The sequence below is a fragment of the Tachypleus tridentatus genome, chromosome 10, assembly GCF_004210375.1.
Source record: "Tachypleus tridentatus isolate NWPU-2018 chromosome 10, ASM421037v1, whole genome shotgun sequence".
Taxonomy (NCBI): Eukaryota; Metazoa; Arthropoda; class Merostomata; order Xiphosura; family Limulidae; genus Tachypleus; species Tachypleus tridentatus.
Window position 1 is genome coordinate 51,660,574 of NC_134834.1, and position 17,746 is coordinate 51,678,319.

Sequence of the window (17,746 nt, forward strand, 5' to 3'; positions counted from 1 at the left end):
ATAATACATATATGCTGTATAAACAACTTATGTATACTTTTCAATCTAGTTGCTGCATATAACTGATTTATTTTAACTTTTACAAGAGCTTTAAGAACCGGCGTAATAAGATATGTTTGTATATCTTCGTTGAATTATATTTGGGTTTGAACCACTAAAGATAAAACATTATAATAAATTGATTTCTAAACATATAGAAATTTTATTAAAAATTCGATAGCATTATCAAGAATTGTAGCCTATAGGTATTCAACCACTTGAGTTGGAAGGCATATTACATTTCTAAGTGCATAGATTTATTCATAAATGAGTATTTTTATCACAACATATTTCATTAATCTCTCATACATTGTACGTTGAAAACAAACACAAGTAGTAATAGCTGCATTATATTAATATTGATGTAATTCATTTAATTAGACATAACAAGAACAGATTTAAAAAGTCTTTATCTTCGTCTCGATGTCTCTATTTTCATATATTCGCAGAAATTATAAAAAAACGCTTAAATTCAATGCTTTACTACAGTCGATCTCACTTACATGTGAAGCCTACTCTGTTATTCGATTTACTATTTGTCTCCTAGTTATACCGGTTTAGTATCTTAAGCATTTTGTTGGCTGAATAATTTAAACTGCATATTCTTGAAATCCTTCGGTTAATAAAGAATCGCTGTGTAAGTAGAATTCGTGTCGCAATACCATACATATAGTAAACATTCCACCGCTACATGAGCCTATTGTTATTTCTCGGTTTTTTATTTCTTTCCACTCGACAGAAATTTCAAAAAAGTCATAACCCTAGATTCGTTTCATGAAAGCGAGCTGCGACGAATGGCTGTATTGGTGAAGCTATTGGGTTGAGGAATAATTCGTGAGCGTTTTTTCAAGTTAAAAAAATATATTCATAAATGAAACGCTTTCGAAAAATATTTCATGTCATTTGGTAGATAATATTTTCCTCTAATAGATGGTGTGTTTGATTTTCATATGTCTTTAATTTTTGCTTTCATTTTCAGCTCATTAAATGGAATGTCAAGTGGACAAAATCGAGCATTTTCGACACCATCTGCTTTTCGCATTTAATTTCTTGCAATTTCGTTTGAAACAATGCATACTATATACCTAGGTATTACATGAAATAAAGTATCATAATAAATGTTTTGTGTGTAATGTGTTCATACATTGAAGTATTGTATAGTCTTGCATGTAATGCTTGAAGGAAATTATTTAAAAACGCTCACGAATTATTCCTCAACCTAATAAAAGCCAAACTAATGTTTCATGAGGACATTACAGATTTGTCAGAGGCTGAAATATCACAGGTATTCCACTAAAATCTGTGATTGCTTGGGAACAATCGTAAATGTCCCCTTTTTTTAATCATAAAACCAAATAGAAGACATTTGCAATAGTGCCTACTTTACTTGATCGTCGTAGTTCGGTAGAGATTAGATTGGAGAGCATTTAGGTATCAATCAAATCCTTTTGAGCTTTCCATCGATTCCAAATTGACAGTAAAGTATAGACTGCTTGTCATAGAAGTTAGAAACATATGGGACTATCTTGAACTTAAGGCACGAAATTACGTCACTCTTTACGTCTAAGTCCCAAGAAGTGCTAAATTTATTATGGTTTTATTTCGTTCGCAAATATGCTCGTCCTTTCAGCTGTGGAGCGTTATAAATTACAGTCAATCCTACTATTCGTTGGTAAAAGAATAGCCAGAGTTGGCGGTTGGTGATGATGATTAGCTGTCTTCCCCCTAGTCTGGCCTGGCACGGCCAGGTGGTTAAATCACTCAACTATTACTTCGAGGGTCACGGGTTCTAATCCCTGTCACGCCAACCATGCCCACCCTTTAGCCGTAGGGGCGTTATTATGTGGCGGTCAATCCTACTTTTCGTTGGTAAAAGAGTAGCCCAAGAGTTGACGGTGGGTGGTGATGACTAGCTGCCTTTCCTCTAGTCTTACACTCTTAAATTAGGGACGGCTAGCGCATATTGCCCTCGTGTAGCTTTTCGCGAAATTCAAAAGCAAACAAACAAACCTTCTAGTATTACACTGCTTAATTAGTGATGGCTAGTGTAATTCGTGTAGCTCTGCGCTAAATTCAAAAACGTTTCAAAAACAATTCACTCCAGTGGAGTTTTCAGGTGCTAAGCAATTGTTATGATATTACTAAAGTTATCGTATCAAAATATGTACATAAAATGTCTAGTTCCTTGTGTGACCAAGTTAAACAGTGTATTAAACTGTATGAAGTACTGGTAATTCATGGTTTCTATGGGAGCGATTAATGGCTGGTAAATACCGATCCAACTGTCTACCAAAGATGAACTTTCGTATGTCTGTAGGAATGGGTTTCTTTCTTCATACATCCACGTAATATCAGATACTAACATATCTACGTTGGATGATATTAGTCGGTAGATTGGCAGAACACATGACAGCTTGATCTGGACAAATTCCATCATTTCTGATGATTTGGCTGTTGAAATTAGTTGGATGGATTTTGAGATACAGTGGTTCAGATATTTTTTTTATTTATTTTTGATCAAATAAGCGTTATTTCACTTGATTATCTTGCTACAGTAGTGTGTTTGTTTGTTTGTTTTTATTATGAAAGTATTATTGTTGTTTTCTTTGTGCAAAGCTACATAAAGGCTATCTGCACTCTGTCCAGCATGGAGAATCGAACCCCACATTTTACCATTGTAAGTCCATAAGCTTATCGCTGCCCATCTGAGTATTACATCTAAATTCATAACAAAGAGGCCAAATTATCTTTTGATGGCGTCCTCTGATTGGCTATGGTGCTCCACTCGCAATCATGTATTATCACGGGTTTATCATGGGGATTATCACGCAATCACGGGTCATGGATTAGAATCCCTGCCACCGAATATGCTTAGCCTTTCAGCCCTAGGGGAGTTATAACATAACGGTCAATCACATTATTCGTTTATTAAAGAGGTTCCTAACAGTTCGCGGTGGATGATACTAACCAGCTACCTTCCATCTAGCCTGTAACTACTAAATTACAGACGGGTATCGGAGATAGCCCTCGAGTAGTTTTGCCCGAAGTTCCTAAACAAAACAAACCTAAATCTCTGGAGATCCAGCGATAAGATAATTTGTTCTGAAATTCGGCGTAAGACGCAACTGGAATTGAGAAAGATGAGAAAGCAACCAACTTTTAGTCACTCCTTAAGAGATTAATAGATTACAACACTAAGTGATTAGAGAATTGTTAGGAGAATGGTTGCCTTTCTAAATTTAGCTATTTTGAAGCTACCAAAACTCCTACGATTATGAAACGTTTTGTTCCGATTATAAAGAAAGCTCATATTTATGTGATTTAGGAAAGTTACATCAAAGACTAGGCGACCAGAATGAAAGAAAGGCCGAGTGACTGAAAGCGGATGAATAAAAGAAAGGGCGAAGCAAATAAAAACATACTGCCAGTAAGAACTAAAACTAGTTCTAAACCTAATTTTCTTATGTGATATTGATAGAGTAATAAAAAGACATTTGTCACTGGTCAATTCCTGATAGTAATTTGGAAAATCTTGATAAAGCTTAAGGAAAAGTGATGACCTAGTATTACAAAGTTGATAAATATCAGAGTTGGTTTACCATAGAGTGGTGTCAGAAGGTGATCTACAACGCTCTTAAAAATTAGATCGATTGATGTCTAGCTTATAGGCCTGATAGGTCAGTCAAAGTAATAAATGCGTGTTTGATTCTCCACAATTGGGCCTGGAATGATCTGTTTGTTAAGGCACTCGACACGTAATCTGAGGATCGTGGGTTCGAATTATCATCACCGAATGTGCTTGCTCGTGGAGGGATTTTAATGTGACTCTCAAGCTCACTTTTCTATAAAAGTTGAAAAAAAAAACGTCTTTTATACGTCTGGATAAATATAAAATATATGTTTTACTTAAACCAACGTTTAACCTTTACGGATTCGTCAGAATTAATATACATAACTGTTTAGCATGAGAATATATATTAAATTATATAACTACTTGTTATGTTCTTTTTCTCGAGCCTGCAGTACGTGCGTCTAACAATGTATAAATTATTATTATTGTTTTAATATTATAGTATCGTTATGACACTAACTATGCAGTTATATAAATATATTACTTGAATAAAATAGATAAAAAATAAGAAAAAGGGAACAATACAATGTTTTATGACTGACTGAAAAGAGTAAATAGAAGCTGCTAAGGAACAGTAATAAGTTTAAAGGATACATAGCTTCTATCAATGTTAAAAACAAACTGTAAGTCTGTATGATATACTAGGCCATCACAAACCGACAGCTAGCTCTCATTTCTAAATAATCTTCACCAATTAATATATTATAAATTTTAACGCAATAATACAAATACGTACACTGTATTTAAATATAAAATATAAAACACTGTAACAACTCTTAACGTCAACCGTTTCGATACACACTAGAGCCGTGAGTGATGACTCCGCGCCCTTTTTTGACATGTTTTTATACACAGAAAATAAATGCCGCGCGGATGTGTAAATAGTTATATATTTTCAATATTTTTATTATTATTATTGAAATTCCTGTTTCGACCGTTTTAATGCATCAGCTTAGTTACGCCACTTGACTATTACTTTTAAATTAGGGACAGTTAACACACATAACCCTTTGAGAACTTTGCGTGATATTCAACAAATACTCTTGCGTCATACATATATCTCGAAGAACTTTTCATTACCTGTACTAAAATCGAACTAAGTAGCCAGCAATGATGATTAATACAACAAAAAATACAAAGAAAACGAACGACACTTTGCAAGGATCTGATGTTAGATCCACCCTCACTGGACAAAGATTAGCATTTAGAACAAAGTATAAAAAACAAAACCTTGCACTTCCGATACTATCCCTACATTTTGTTCTTTTTGTTGTTATTTAATTCCTGTAATGTCCATTGGTATATTAAAGATATTTTCGTATTAGAACTACACGACCTAAAAACACCAAAATCTGTTAAAATGTTAAGCAAATTCTGGTATTTTAAGGTGGTTTTTTCTACTATTGTCTGTTGTTGTTGTAATAGTAGTACTCATTCCATTCTCCGTGTTTTATAGTAAAATTTGTTTCGAATCATTAAATTTAATGTATTAATGTGTTTATTGTTTTGTATTCTATGCTACATATCGTACAAATTAAAACAATTTCCAGTTTTCGTTGTTTATCATTATTATTAAGCTACAAAAATGTATAGAACAAACAAACGAACAAACAAAGAGTAATATATAAGAGTATGGTTTTACTGGGTTAAACCCAGTAATGCATAAAATACTTCACATTGATTAACTGCAGTTTTACTAGGTTCATTTGTGCAATTAAATATCTGTGACATTAGAAGGTTAAATATAATGTTGCTAGAGATCACGGTACACTGATAAGGATAACTTCAGCAATTTTATAGAATCAAAGCTTTATTATGTTCATTCTAGTAATTATATAGAATAGTGTTACTTTATTAGATCAAATACAGTTCTCCTTAGAACACTGTGGGTAGTAACCAGCGTATTAAATAGCCTCATTCCAACTGTGGTAGATTCATTCTAGTTATAATATGTAAGAGCGTGATTATTACGTTAAAAATACTTATGATATAGAACAAGTACGTTTACCAGATATATTCATTATAGTAGTTTTAGACAACTGCAGATTTAGTAGGTTTATCCTAATAGTAAAATGTAACAGTTTGGGTTTACCAAATTAAATCCAAGTTCAGTAATGCTATACATGATAGCAGACTGACCAAATTAATCCTAGCAGATTTACGGAAGTGTGATATTGTTGTGCTCATTAACAGCAAAATCGTTGAAAAGTGTGACTCTACTACATTAAATACAGGAATATTTAGGGTGATGAGTCTCTTAGGACTGTGGCTTAACTATGTTCATTCTAGTATTTTTTCATAACGGTATTCTTATTGGATTCATTCTGTTAATAAATCGGCTGGTTGATTATAATATTGCAATAGAATAGTGCAAACTGTCTATATTCATTCCGACAGTCTTAAACAAATCAAACTTCAATAGGTTCATTCTAGTGATAATAATGAACACTGTTACTTTAGTATGTTATATTTAGTAATGCAAACTGACCAGTTGTATTTCATCAGTTTTAAATAGCCTTAGTTTAATAGGGTATTTTTAAATAAATGTTTAAGAATATAGCAGTATTAGATTAAGTCCAGCTGTGATAAAGAACAATGGAGGTTGACAATGCTCATTCCAGTTGTTTTACAGAAATACTTCTTTGCTAGACTTGTTATAGTAATAACAATGTGTACACTCTTGGTGCATTATTTTGTCAGTATTGTTAAAGACCGCATATTCACTGATGTATTTAGGGCCTGGCATGGTCTAGCTCGTTAAGGCGTGCACTTCGTAATCTGAGGGTCGCGGGTTCGCGCCCGAGTCGCGCCACAACATGCTCGCCCTTCCAGTCGCGGGGGCGTTATAATGTGACGGTCAATCCCACTTTTCGTTGGTAAAAGAGTAGCCCAAGAGTTGGTGGTGGGTGGTGATGACTAGCTGCCTTCCCTCTAGTCTTACACTGCTAAATTAGGGACGGCTGGCACAGATAGCCCTCGAGTAGCTTTGTGCGAAATTCCAAAACAAACAAACTAATGTATTTATAATAATATTACGAAACACTATTACATTATTAGGCTAATTAAAATAAAAACCCCCAACAAAAACAGCTGATTCGAATGATAATAGTACCATAGTACAAGGGACTAATAATAATACACGAGTTTTTTTTTGGAAATAATACATGAGAGAGTATTCAATTCTTCAAAATTTCTCTACGACGGGTATAAGGCTCAGCGTCGTTAACCAAACTGACATTTCTTTTCAAGTATTACAAGTGGTGTTTTATTAATATTAGTTTCTAATTATATATAGAAATATCAAGTCATACACTGTGTCAATACTTACTCAAGTGATAAACAAAATATAATTTCTGTTTTGACCGAGTTATTGATTTATCTTAAGTGTTTTTGTTGTTAGTTTTTTTGCACTCCAAAATCACCTTTATTTGTGGTCTACATGTGTTATCAAATATAAATTTGTAGTAGTTTGAAGTATGAGTTGTATAGATTACATAAACTGGACACGAGTATACAACTTATTACACTCTGATTGGAAAAAAACAACAACAAAAAACAAGCTCGTGTTGATATTTTTAGCCTAAGCGGTATGTTACACAACACCTTTTTTGAGACTTCATGATAAATTCGCGAAGTTTCTCTAGTTTCCGTGATTTCAAAGTTTCTTCTCAAGGGGTAAGTTTACAGAAAATCAATAAGTATATTTTATTTGCAAATAAATATATTTTTAAATATACAAATAATGAAATGCAGTGTTTGTATAAATTAAATTTATACAAAAAATATCTCTTCGCCACATTACATACCTTCAGAGAGAAAATAATTGTCTTTTCAGCTTACAATGTATGTGTTATGAGATCAAATCATCTCAGGAGGTAAGTTTATAAAAAAATCAATAGATATATTTCAACTGCAAATAAATATTTATTTTAAGTATACAAATATAAAAAGCAGTGTTTGTATATGTTAAATCTATACAAGAAATATCTCCGCCACGTTACGCTCCTCCATAGCTGAAAAGACAAGTATTTTCTCTCTGAGAAAATTTGATCCCATAACAAAGAGATTGTAAGTTGAGTATGGTAGCTAATCCTTTATTTGTTATTAAGGACTAAACTGCACAGTGATCTATCTGTGTTTTCCCCAATTCACTTCTTAGAAACCCTAATTTTAATGTTATAAGCCTTCAGACCTTGCAATCAATTACGGGAGGACTTCCCCAATTCCAACAAAACTTACTTAACACTCCTACGAAAAGTGGGGCCTAATAGGCCCCAGAGCAACTTGAAAGGTTATTAATATTAGGCTAATAATTTTGTATTTAAATGAAATTGCCATTTAAATCCATTAATGAATGGATTAACGAGATTCCCACTGTCCCTATCTACTATCTAGCGAAACCACAGCCAGGGGAACGGGCTTGGAGAAATCAGGACTAGAAACGTCTTTTCGTAGGAGTGTTAACCACTATCATTTTTCTCCTTTTACCTCTACCTGTCTAAAGTGACAATAAAAATTTAAGAAACGTTACTCAAAAAACAATAAACCATTGTAGTGTTTCAATATTTGTATATATAATGTTATACAAACCCAGAAGACTAGGCATAGGGAAAACGAAAGTCTGTACGTGATTTAAGGAATGTTTTATTACTATAGCCCCCCAGTTGCTCAGTAGTATGTCTGCGGACTTACAACGCTAAAAACCCGTGGTGGGCAGAGCACAGATAGCCCATTGTGTAGCTTTGTGCTTAATTCAAAACAACAATAACTTATTACTATAATTATATGAAAGACGTAACATTTATTGTTTTATTTACGAATTACAAACTTCTAGTCGTTGAGTAGTAGGAGTATAAATATTATGATTATTAATGAAGCAAACAGTGACATTTGCTCAAAATTCATTATAATGAAATTTTTAAGACTTGTACGACCCACTAGAGGCCAAGTGTTCTGCCTATAAAACTCAAGATCTGAGTTTCTCAGATTCTAAACGTTAATAGTGCCAAACATGCTTAACATCTTCAGCTGTGAACGCATTATCAAAATTATTTTCAATTCTGTTATTCAGTTAAGAGTAGTTGCTACAAACAACGTGTACTGTACACCCCACTGATTTGTAATTTAACATTAAGATTTTTTTTTTGTTTGGAGTTAAGCTCAAAGCTACACAAAAGCTGTCTGTGATTTGCCCATCAGGGGTATCAAAACCCGGTTTTTAGAGTTGTAAGTCCAAAGACATACTTCTGTGTTACTAGGGGACAAATTAAGAGTGGCTCGGTCTGAACTGGAAACAACTCTCACCTAGTCATTTAGTCTATTCTGTGCATGTGTATAAGGTGTCTTTCAGAAGAACAAATAAATTTTCGTACTTGTAATTCACTATCACCTTAGCCTCACCACAAACATGTACTAGGGTTATCTACCATTTCAACTTTGTGCCTGAGAGGTATGAGGTCGAATAAGAACATTGTAATTCTAACATCTTCTATTGTCTTTCGCATGAAAATATCCGTTCATATTGATGCATTGATAGAAGTAAGAAAGTCTTTGTCAATTTCAAACATTGTTTGTTATTTGTTAGTATTACAATAAGATATAGTTCGCTTTAAAGATATAGCTGTTTGGTTCTGAAGATTTGCTTTTATGATCATAGTCTTCTGTTTGTGGATGAAAACATTACTCAGATTTAGTTTATGTGTGTTTGTTTGTTTTTGAATTTCGAGCTAAGCTACTCGTGGGCTATCTTCGCTAGCCGTCCCTAATTTAGCAGTGTAAGACTAGAGGGAAGGCAGCTAGTCATCACCACCCACCGCTAACTCTTGGCTACTCTTTTACCAACGAATAGTGGGATTGACAGATCACATTATAACGCCCCACGGCTGAAAGGGTGAGCACGTTTGGTACGATGGGGATTCAAACCCGCGAACCTCAGATTAAATGTCGGACACCTTAACTCACCCGACCATGCTGAGTCAGTTTATGTGTGATTTCGAAACCTTTCGTTATAGTAAACACTCTGCTAACAAATTTATCAGCTCTCGTGAAGAACAATAAAAATTTTTATCCCCAAAACATTATAATCTTTGGCAACTTTGCTGTATTAACACTTCTATTCGGATAGGCTTTTCATATTACGTTCTAGTAATAAGTAAATCCGCAGCGAAATAGTACTGCAGAATATTCAGGAATCTTTTCTGAACCAAGTATGTAGGTGGCATAAGCATAACTTATGGCATCACTTCTCTCATCCTAGGTGACTGACTGCCTATGAGATAGTATATACAAGTCGTTTTAATGAACCGTGATTAACCCCATAAAGTAAAATTTAAATCATTTTCCTGTCACCTACTGATTTTGACAAAACAGCATTTTAACGATAGCGGCTATAGTTTAGTTGGCCACAGATTTTATTATATATCTTAAGCACTTCTACTACTTTTACTAACATAAATTTATTAAAACTTAATTACAGAGAGCAGCACTATGTATGATGGCACTGTGTAAACACACGAGGACAGGTTTTGCATTTATTAAGAATTTTAAGAGTGAAGTGTTTTATAGATCAAACGTAAGTTTTTAAATTACAAATATATTTTTATGTTAAAAATAGCAAATTTTAATTGCGTCTTAATTGAACTTTTTTAAGGTTTCTGTGCAGGTTATAGTAGAAGGCTTAGGCTTAAGTAATGAAATAGATTGATATGTCTTCAAAATTCAAGCTACTAGTTGTAGTAGTAAGGTATTAGAAATTTATTTATACGTTGATCAAGTATGTCTTAATATTGAGCATGAATACTTAACTTTTAAACATAAAAAATATTGAGCATGTGAGCGATCGTTCCACGCTAGTGTTAATGGAAAAATAAATTATTGTTTCTCTCTCTGCCAAAGGAAATGATAACATTAACAACTAAACTGTGATAAAAACATAAACACATGAAAATCTTGCTTGTAAATCTTTTAAGCTGACTATTACATTATAAAACATTTGTTTTTATCATTTTTTAGTAATTGGTTTCAAATGCAAGCAAAGCTCTTGAAGAACAGTATTTGTGAGTGGTCTATTCATATCATTAAACACCAATCTGCCTATTATTCATTCACAACTCTCAAAGCACTCATGAAGCCCTCTCACGACTTTCTTGAGGCTAGTGCTAACTACCATAAAGTATGTACTACAAATTAGATAAACACAAAATTGACATAATTTGAGGAATACTAGTAAATGTACTTTATTAATTTTTAGCAAAGTACTATAAAATAAAAGAACTTTAGAATGTTACTTTTTTTTGAAGAAGAGTGTATGTGTAGCTGTTGTGTTCCAGCCAATAAGTGCTCTTTAAAAAGAAAATAGAGCATGATCACGAGTGGGCTGTGTGGTTCTTACTGGAAGACTATCATGATCCACCAGTAGGTCATGTAAAAGCCAATGTGTTAATAGACTGATTGATTGAAACATTGAGATTATTTTCTTCCTTAACACTATTTAAGTGATTTCAATCAATGTTTTTAAGGTAGCCCACATGCATTACCTTGTATTTAGCATACATAAAATCTATTTGTAGTTTATTTGCCATTTCATCAAATGATCAAACTCTATTGTAAAACAATATTATTCACATGGCCTATTCATTGATAAAATGTAGCCCAAGATTTGGCAGTGGGTGCTGCCAGTTGGATGCTTTCCCTCTAGCTGGCAGCTCAAAATTAAGTACAGTAGCAGATAAGTTTAATAATAATAGCTTTGTAATTACTCAGTAAGAAAAAAAAAAGAAGATATAATTTGCCCTATGGCTGGAATGACAAGTATGTTTAACAGAAATGGGAATCAAATCTGAAATCCTTGAATTACTGAGAATTCTGACCAGAAAACTGGTTAATTTTTTTATTTGTTGTGTTAGCTGATGAAACTAAAGGAGTTTAAATTAATCAAACATAAAGATGCAAAATCATAATAGAAATATATAATTTTATTTTAAGTAATTTGATATAGAAAACAGTCTGTATGTCTGGTTTCCGTTTTTAGCATTACTTTTTAAATCCAACATTCTTCATAAAGGAGCCCTATTTGTCATATTCATTTCTGTTCCCATTTATATCATTAAGTTTTAAATCCATCATTTCCAGGAACCTTTATTAGTGTTTTATTATTATTAAGTATGTATACAATTTACTGTCCTGTTTTTACACAATTGCGATGTATATTTCATATAGGTGAAATCAGTATGCAGGCTTCCTGTTTTAGCTGTTCATTCACATACCATTCCTTCAGTTCTCCAGACAGAAGGACAACAAGTTGGAGCAAGTTCTGTTAAAGTAAAGAAAATTAGTAAAGCTATGAGAGCTTACTTAGAGAGAGCAAAAGAACATGGTAATGTTGTCATTGTTTGCAAATTTCTTGTGTATTGTAAAAATAATTTTTAAGTGCAGGCTTCAAGTACATTAAATTTTGAAGTGTTTGATTTGATTATACCTGTATTTGAGGAAGTCATTTACTGTGCTTATTGGTAAAATAATTAGAGATTAAGTAGGTATACAATATTTTCACAGAAATTATAAATAGGAGGAGAAGATTTGAAGATTGGTAGATTATTTTTTGTGAAATATATGTTAGCCATGTTAAAAAACAAGTTTATGCAGCTAATGTTTAGTATTCATGTAAAAACTCTGATGTACTATGTTACAAAAAATACATCCTTTAAATTCAAGGTAAGGGAGTGAAGATATTTTAACATTAGCCATACATCCCAGCAAAGGTATTCTCATGTAGCCTGAAATTTAAATTTAATGCTTGGCAGGTAGAAGGTATTTATGATAATACAGTATGAGGGAAAGATAAATATAGTGGTTTCATTTAAAAAATATTCACTTTTTTTATTCTTTCCATGAGCATCACCTTGCACTCCAACTTATAAGAGTCTGAGTCAGATTGACTTCATCATTTCATAGACATGTTCAGTACAATAACTTTATTAACACATCTGACTTTTAGCATATAACAGACTTGTACTAAAAATACTTTTACCTATTGTATAGTTGCAAATTTCATTTGCATACAAATAATTAAATGTATGTATAAATTTTTTTGTGTAATCCTGTATTTTGTAACTGGTATTTTTTTGTATTCTTAACATAGGCTGTTGTGAAATCAGCAATATAGGTTAACACAAATATTTGAAATTTACGTTAAATTCCTAATACCATGTTGAATTTTTCTCTGTACACTCTGATCCCTCATTTATACATATTGGGTTAATACCAACCACAATTTAACAACTAAGCCAACTATGTTTATTAATTGTATAGAACTAACTGTTCAGTAAGTTTTGCCCCATTCTGTATAAATAATGTTCACAAAATGAAAGCAGACCACCAAAAGTAAAGATAATAAAAATTATGGTAATACTTTCACTGTTTATAAAATTTTTTTTGTTCCTAAGATAAAAAAAAATGCAGGGTAGTTTCACTTAAGTGAAATAAAAAAAAATTAAGTGAAGTGTTTGCAAAATATCTTAGACATATATCTCTAACTTTCCTCAAGTTGTATTAAAACTGAATTTTTTTCATCTCGTAAATGATGTAATAAACAATGCTTTCAACTATTAAGTTGAAATGCAATATGCTTCATTGTCCGGAGTTAGTTTTGAAATAATAACTGAAGGTGTAAATTTTCCAGTATCAAAATTTGTACTTACCTGAAATTTATTCAAAAATAAAATATTTATTTACTGTAGTTTTTATCAGTCTGATAAAACTGCTGATCAAAGATAGTAAATGAGCCTGATTATTAAAATTGATAGGTGGTGGTTTATTTGATTGGAAGTATAGACATAACAAAAGTGTATATTCACACTTGCATTTTATATTTTACCAAACTGAAATTGTAGATATTAAGAATTATTGTGGTGTGTATGTGTATACATATAGTATATAATGTTCAGGCATATCATAGTTTGATTTTCATCAGTAGTATGAAATCCATCACGATGTGTTGAATACTTTTTTTTATATTTTACAAAGATGAATTCATGAAACACAAAAGAGAAGAGTATGAGTTTGGGAAAAGACACCTGGCAAACATGATGGGTGTGGATCCAGAGCACTTCACCCAGGCTGACATAGATGTAAGTTACTATGTGTTTATCTGCTGTATTTTTGTAATTTTCATAAAGTTACTTGTAATCAATATATTAAGATCTATGTTGCCTGCAAAAAATATGAAATAATTACCAATTTGACAACATTTATTTAACAAAATCCACTAGTTTATTTTTACAAAATATTTTCAAAATTATGGTGGAGCCACTCCAACAGAAAGGTAACACATTTTGATAATTCCTATTCCTTATTACATGACTTTTACACTCAGGATTATTTGGTTCCTTTCCAAACAAATAAATCCTTGTGGACATGTTCCTACTTTCAAATGTCTTGTCCTCCTCAACTTGAGGATTCCCTTGCCATAGCTTATGTCTATTCACCTTTTCTGTTCTTGAATTCCCAGTTACAGGGGTCTTTTCTACTTGGAAGACCAACCTTCAGTCTCCAATAACCTTCTCTAATAATCCGTTTTCCTGTCTTTACTGCTTTCTACCCATTTTTTTGTTACCTATCCTCTCTTTATTCCTTACTTATACTGTGATTATATTAGTTTTTCTTGGAATGTGGTCAAAAGTTGGTCCTTTTCATTTCCATGGCCAGTGTTATCTCCTGCTAATTTTGTTTGTCTGTTGTTGGAATATTCTGGAACACAACACTCTTCTCTACCATTCTTGTCTCCTTGACCTCCATCTGGCTGCTTTTCTTTGTCCTAATGTCTTCTGAGGTGTTCCTACCTTGTTGGACATTTCTTCAGCTCTTTGGCTTTAGCAGAGTCATGAGAATGTTTTTCATCATGTCCATGGCCTTGTACTTTGTTTTCATTATTACATGAATGAATGACTCCTCCTTGACTCTTCTTAGAAACCTTTCTTATGAGTTTGGTACATCACTTCTCTAAGAGATAGCTCATTTGTGTTGGCTAGTTAAGTTTTCCAAATCTTGGCTGACTCTGACTCAATACTTGTCCACCTCGGAGTTTTTTTTAAATTTTTAATTCAGTCAGGCTCAGACCATTTCTACTCATTTGTGGAACATGAAGCATATAGTTGCAATAAGTCTTGCCTTTCTCTCAGTAACATCTTGTCTTTCTAGGCTGGGATCACATGGATACTTTTCAATGGACTTTGAATGATCAGTAAAATAAAAGTCTCTCGTGATCTTTTTATCCTCTTGAGCAATACTGCCTTCTTCTCTTCTCAAAGACCTTTCTTGGTTACTTGATTGTTCAAATATTACAGTTGACATTCCACTGCTGTCCTGCATCATCAAGGTTTTCACCTCTACTGATGCATCTGTTACAGGTTGAGAAGTTGGGGTTGTCTATGAATCACTTCACAGCCTTTGGGATTTGGTCTCCTGCAGAGTATACCTGCTACATCAATATTTTGTAATGATTTGTCCTCCATTGGATGTTTTCCTAATTACCATCTTATTCTTGTGGATCACTTGTTTATTATTCACTCCAACAATGCTTTGATTATTTTCCATATCAGTTGTTAGGGTGAGACTTGCTTTAGGTATCTTTGCTTCCAAACATTGGACTTTTTTTTTTTTATTGGATCCACTCACATTGGGTTCATCTGGCTGATTGTTATGTTCTTGGTTGTGGTTTGACTCTCTTGACTGGACAGGATTCTGCATCTGAAGTAGTCATTCTATCTTCAGTTATTTTGACAGAAGTACTTCCAGTTTGGCATGCCAAAGTTCAATGTCTTTGCTACTCTTTTCATTACCAACCTTTTCCTCTTCTGGTTCTTGGTACCTCATCCAGTAGTTCTGGCTGTAGATGCCTTCAGTCAGGACTCGTCTCATCTCTTCCTGTATGTGTACCCTTTACTAAAATTGGTTGACTTGGGTTTTTAAATAAAAGTTGAATTTTCCATTTCATGGTTTCACAGTGCTGGGTTTTGGATTGAGATTAAACCAATCAACATAAGTTCTTACACATGTTTGAGGTTTTTTATCTTTCTTCCTTGATTGTGCTTCCTTTGTGTTATGAGTCACACCAGGGGTATGGGAATTTGTTCCCATTCTAATCTTTTGCTATCCCACATGTACCTTTGTCCAAGGATGTTATTGCTTATAGGATGGTTCTGGTAAGTTTTGCTGTTGGGAGAGTTGATTTTATTTAAATAGGCATCCTTTTGATACTGGAAGTTGGATTCCCAGATCTAGTTATTCCTCAAATAACACATGCCATTTCCTGAGGTGGAGCACTTTTTTTTAATCCTCCCAGTCTCTGGTGCATGGAGGTGAAGAGGGTATAATCCTCATCCTACCCCTTACATGGACGTTGGTTCTTAGCTGCATGAGTTTTGGAGGTGGTTGACTGACCAAGTATGGTCCATAGGGTTCATTCAGTCTATACTGCAGGGCTCACATTTTGTTTGACCACTTTTCTGCTTTGTGTGATTAACTTGCCTTTATCTATTTAAGGGTTCAGACACTAATCCTCCTTCAATTTTCTTTCACTTGAATGTTCTCCTATCATTTTTCTCCACTGTTTATGGATGGGTGAAAAATATATTTGGTCAGAGATGGTGTAGTTCCCATCTTCAGATCTTCTGGTCTGGTTCTCTTATGTATGGAAGTATCCTTTAGATGGTTTTGGGAGGTGTGTCTATTTTTCCCTTGCACTGGTCCCTTCTGCTAATGAATGAGGGATTCTAAATAATGTTGTGGGAGGAGGGAAGTACTGTATTGTATTTTATAATTTTTGTCCACTACAAATGTATTTCTGATAGGTAATTTCCTCCACTCACCCTCCTCACAGTCTTTTGGTGCTTCTGTCTTCTGCTAAACTTTGAAATGATAGTTTGGTTGAGTCACATGCATCATGTGAGTAAACTATTGTCCTATTGGTGGAAAGGTGATTGTTGCGTGATGATTTACATGACAGACACGTTAGAATCACTTCATTTCAATAGGGAGGAGCATAAGGCACGTAGCAAGCTTAAGAAAAATGTTTGCATAAAGGGGGCTGCAATGAATGAGAATAGCTGATCTTGTGAGTGGAGATAGGTACCTATTGGAAATACATTTTCAGTTTAGGAAAATTGTAACTTCCTAATTTCTTTAAGATTATGCAGCTCAAAAAAGATATTTTTTTCATCTTTAGCAAGCAATAGAATATCTGATGCCTTCAGGTTTATTTGAGAAGAAAGCTCGACCAATTATGAAGGTATGTCTAAAATATTTGTAATATTAAAACATACCTGATTATAAATTCACAAAATAAATACTTTCTTGAGAAAAGATATTCTGATGTACAATATGATGAACTATATAATTGTTTTTTCTTAACTGTTATGACATGTGATGTTACAATACATTATGCTTAATGTTCTCAGATGTTTTTTAATTTTAAGTTCTAGTTTAGTTAAAGTATATAGATATGTAAATGTATTACTGTTTTGCTGTTCTCTTAATTTTCTTTTGATCTAAATCTATGCGTTAGCATATTCTATGTGCATAGTAGTACAGGGTCAGGCATCTTGCCAAATATCTTATAAAATTTGAGTATGCAACCCTAAGTGTCAGTTAACACATAAGAATATTTTTAGAGTATATTATACATTTTGTTTACATAGCATTTAGTTGTTCTTGTAAATTTGCAATATTTTTATGACAATTACAAAATAAATTTCATTTATTGTTGTAGCCTTCCATGGAGTAATGCAATTCCTGAATTAACATGTTGGTATTTTTTATCATTCTAGCCTCCTGAGCAAATTTTCCCCAAAAGAAAAGGTAAAAGAATATTTAGGAGTTTCTTAGTAATAAAATATTTTTAACGAATTTGACTTGTACACAAATTATGACTAAAGTTCAAGAAATTTTTAAAATGACTACAATTGATAAGTCTGTATTAGAAAGTTTATAGTGATTGTTATAAAATTTCTAATTATTGGAGCAAATTGGTAGTTATGAAGTGGTCAAGATGACCAACCTTTTATAGCTTTATGGTAAAGA

At 33.1% G+C, this 17,746-nt stretch overlaps 1 protein-coding gene across 1 annotated transcript in view; it reads left to right on the forward strand.

The window, feature by feature from the left end:
• Positions 1-10,026: 10,026 nt before the first annotated feature.
• The window catches only part of mRpS9 (mitochondrial ribosomal protein S9), a 28,209-nt gene continuing 20,489 nt past the window's right edge, over positions 10,027-17,746 (forward strand). The window contains exons 1-5 of the mRNA XM_076461383.1: positions 10,027-10,241; positions 11,888-12,044; positions 13,694-13,797; positions 16,893-16,955; positions 17,494-17,524. Of these exons, the coding sequence (XP_076317498.1) occupies positions 10,161-10,241; positions 11,888-12,044; positions 13,694-13,797; positions 16,893-16,955; positions 17,494-17,524 (436 nt within the window). The 5' untranslated portion in view covers positions 10,027-10,160. The remainder of the gene's footprint in view (positions 10,242-11,887; positions 12,045-13,693; positions 13,798-16,892; positions 16,956-17,493; positions 17,525-17,746) is intronic.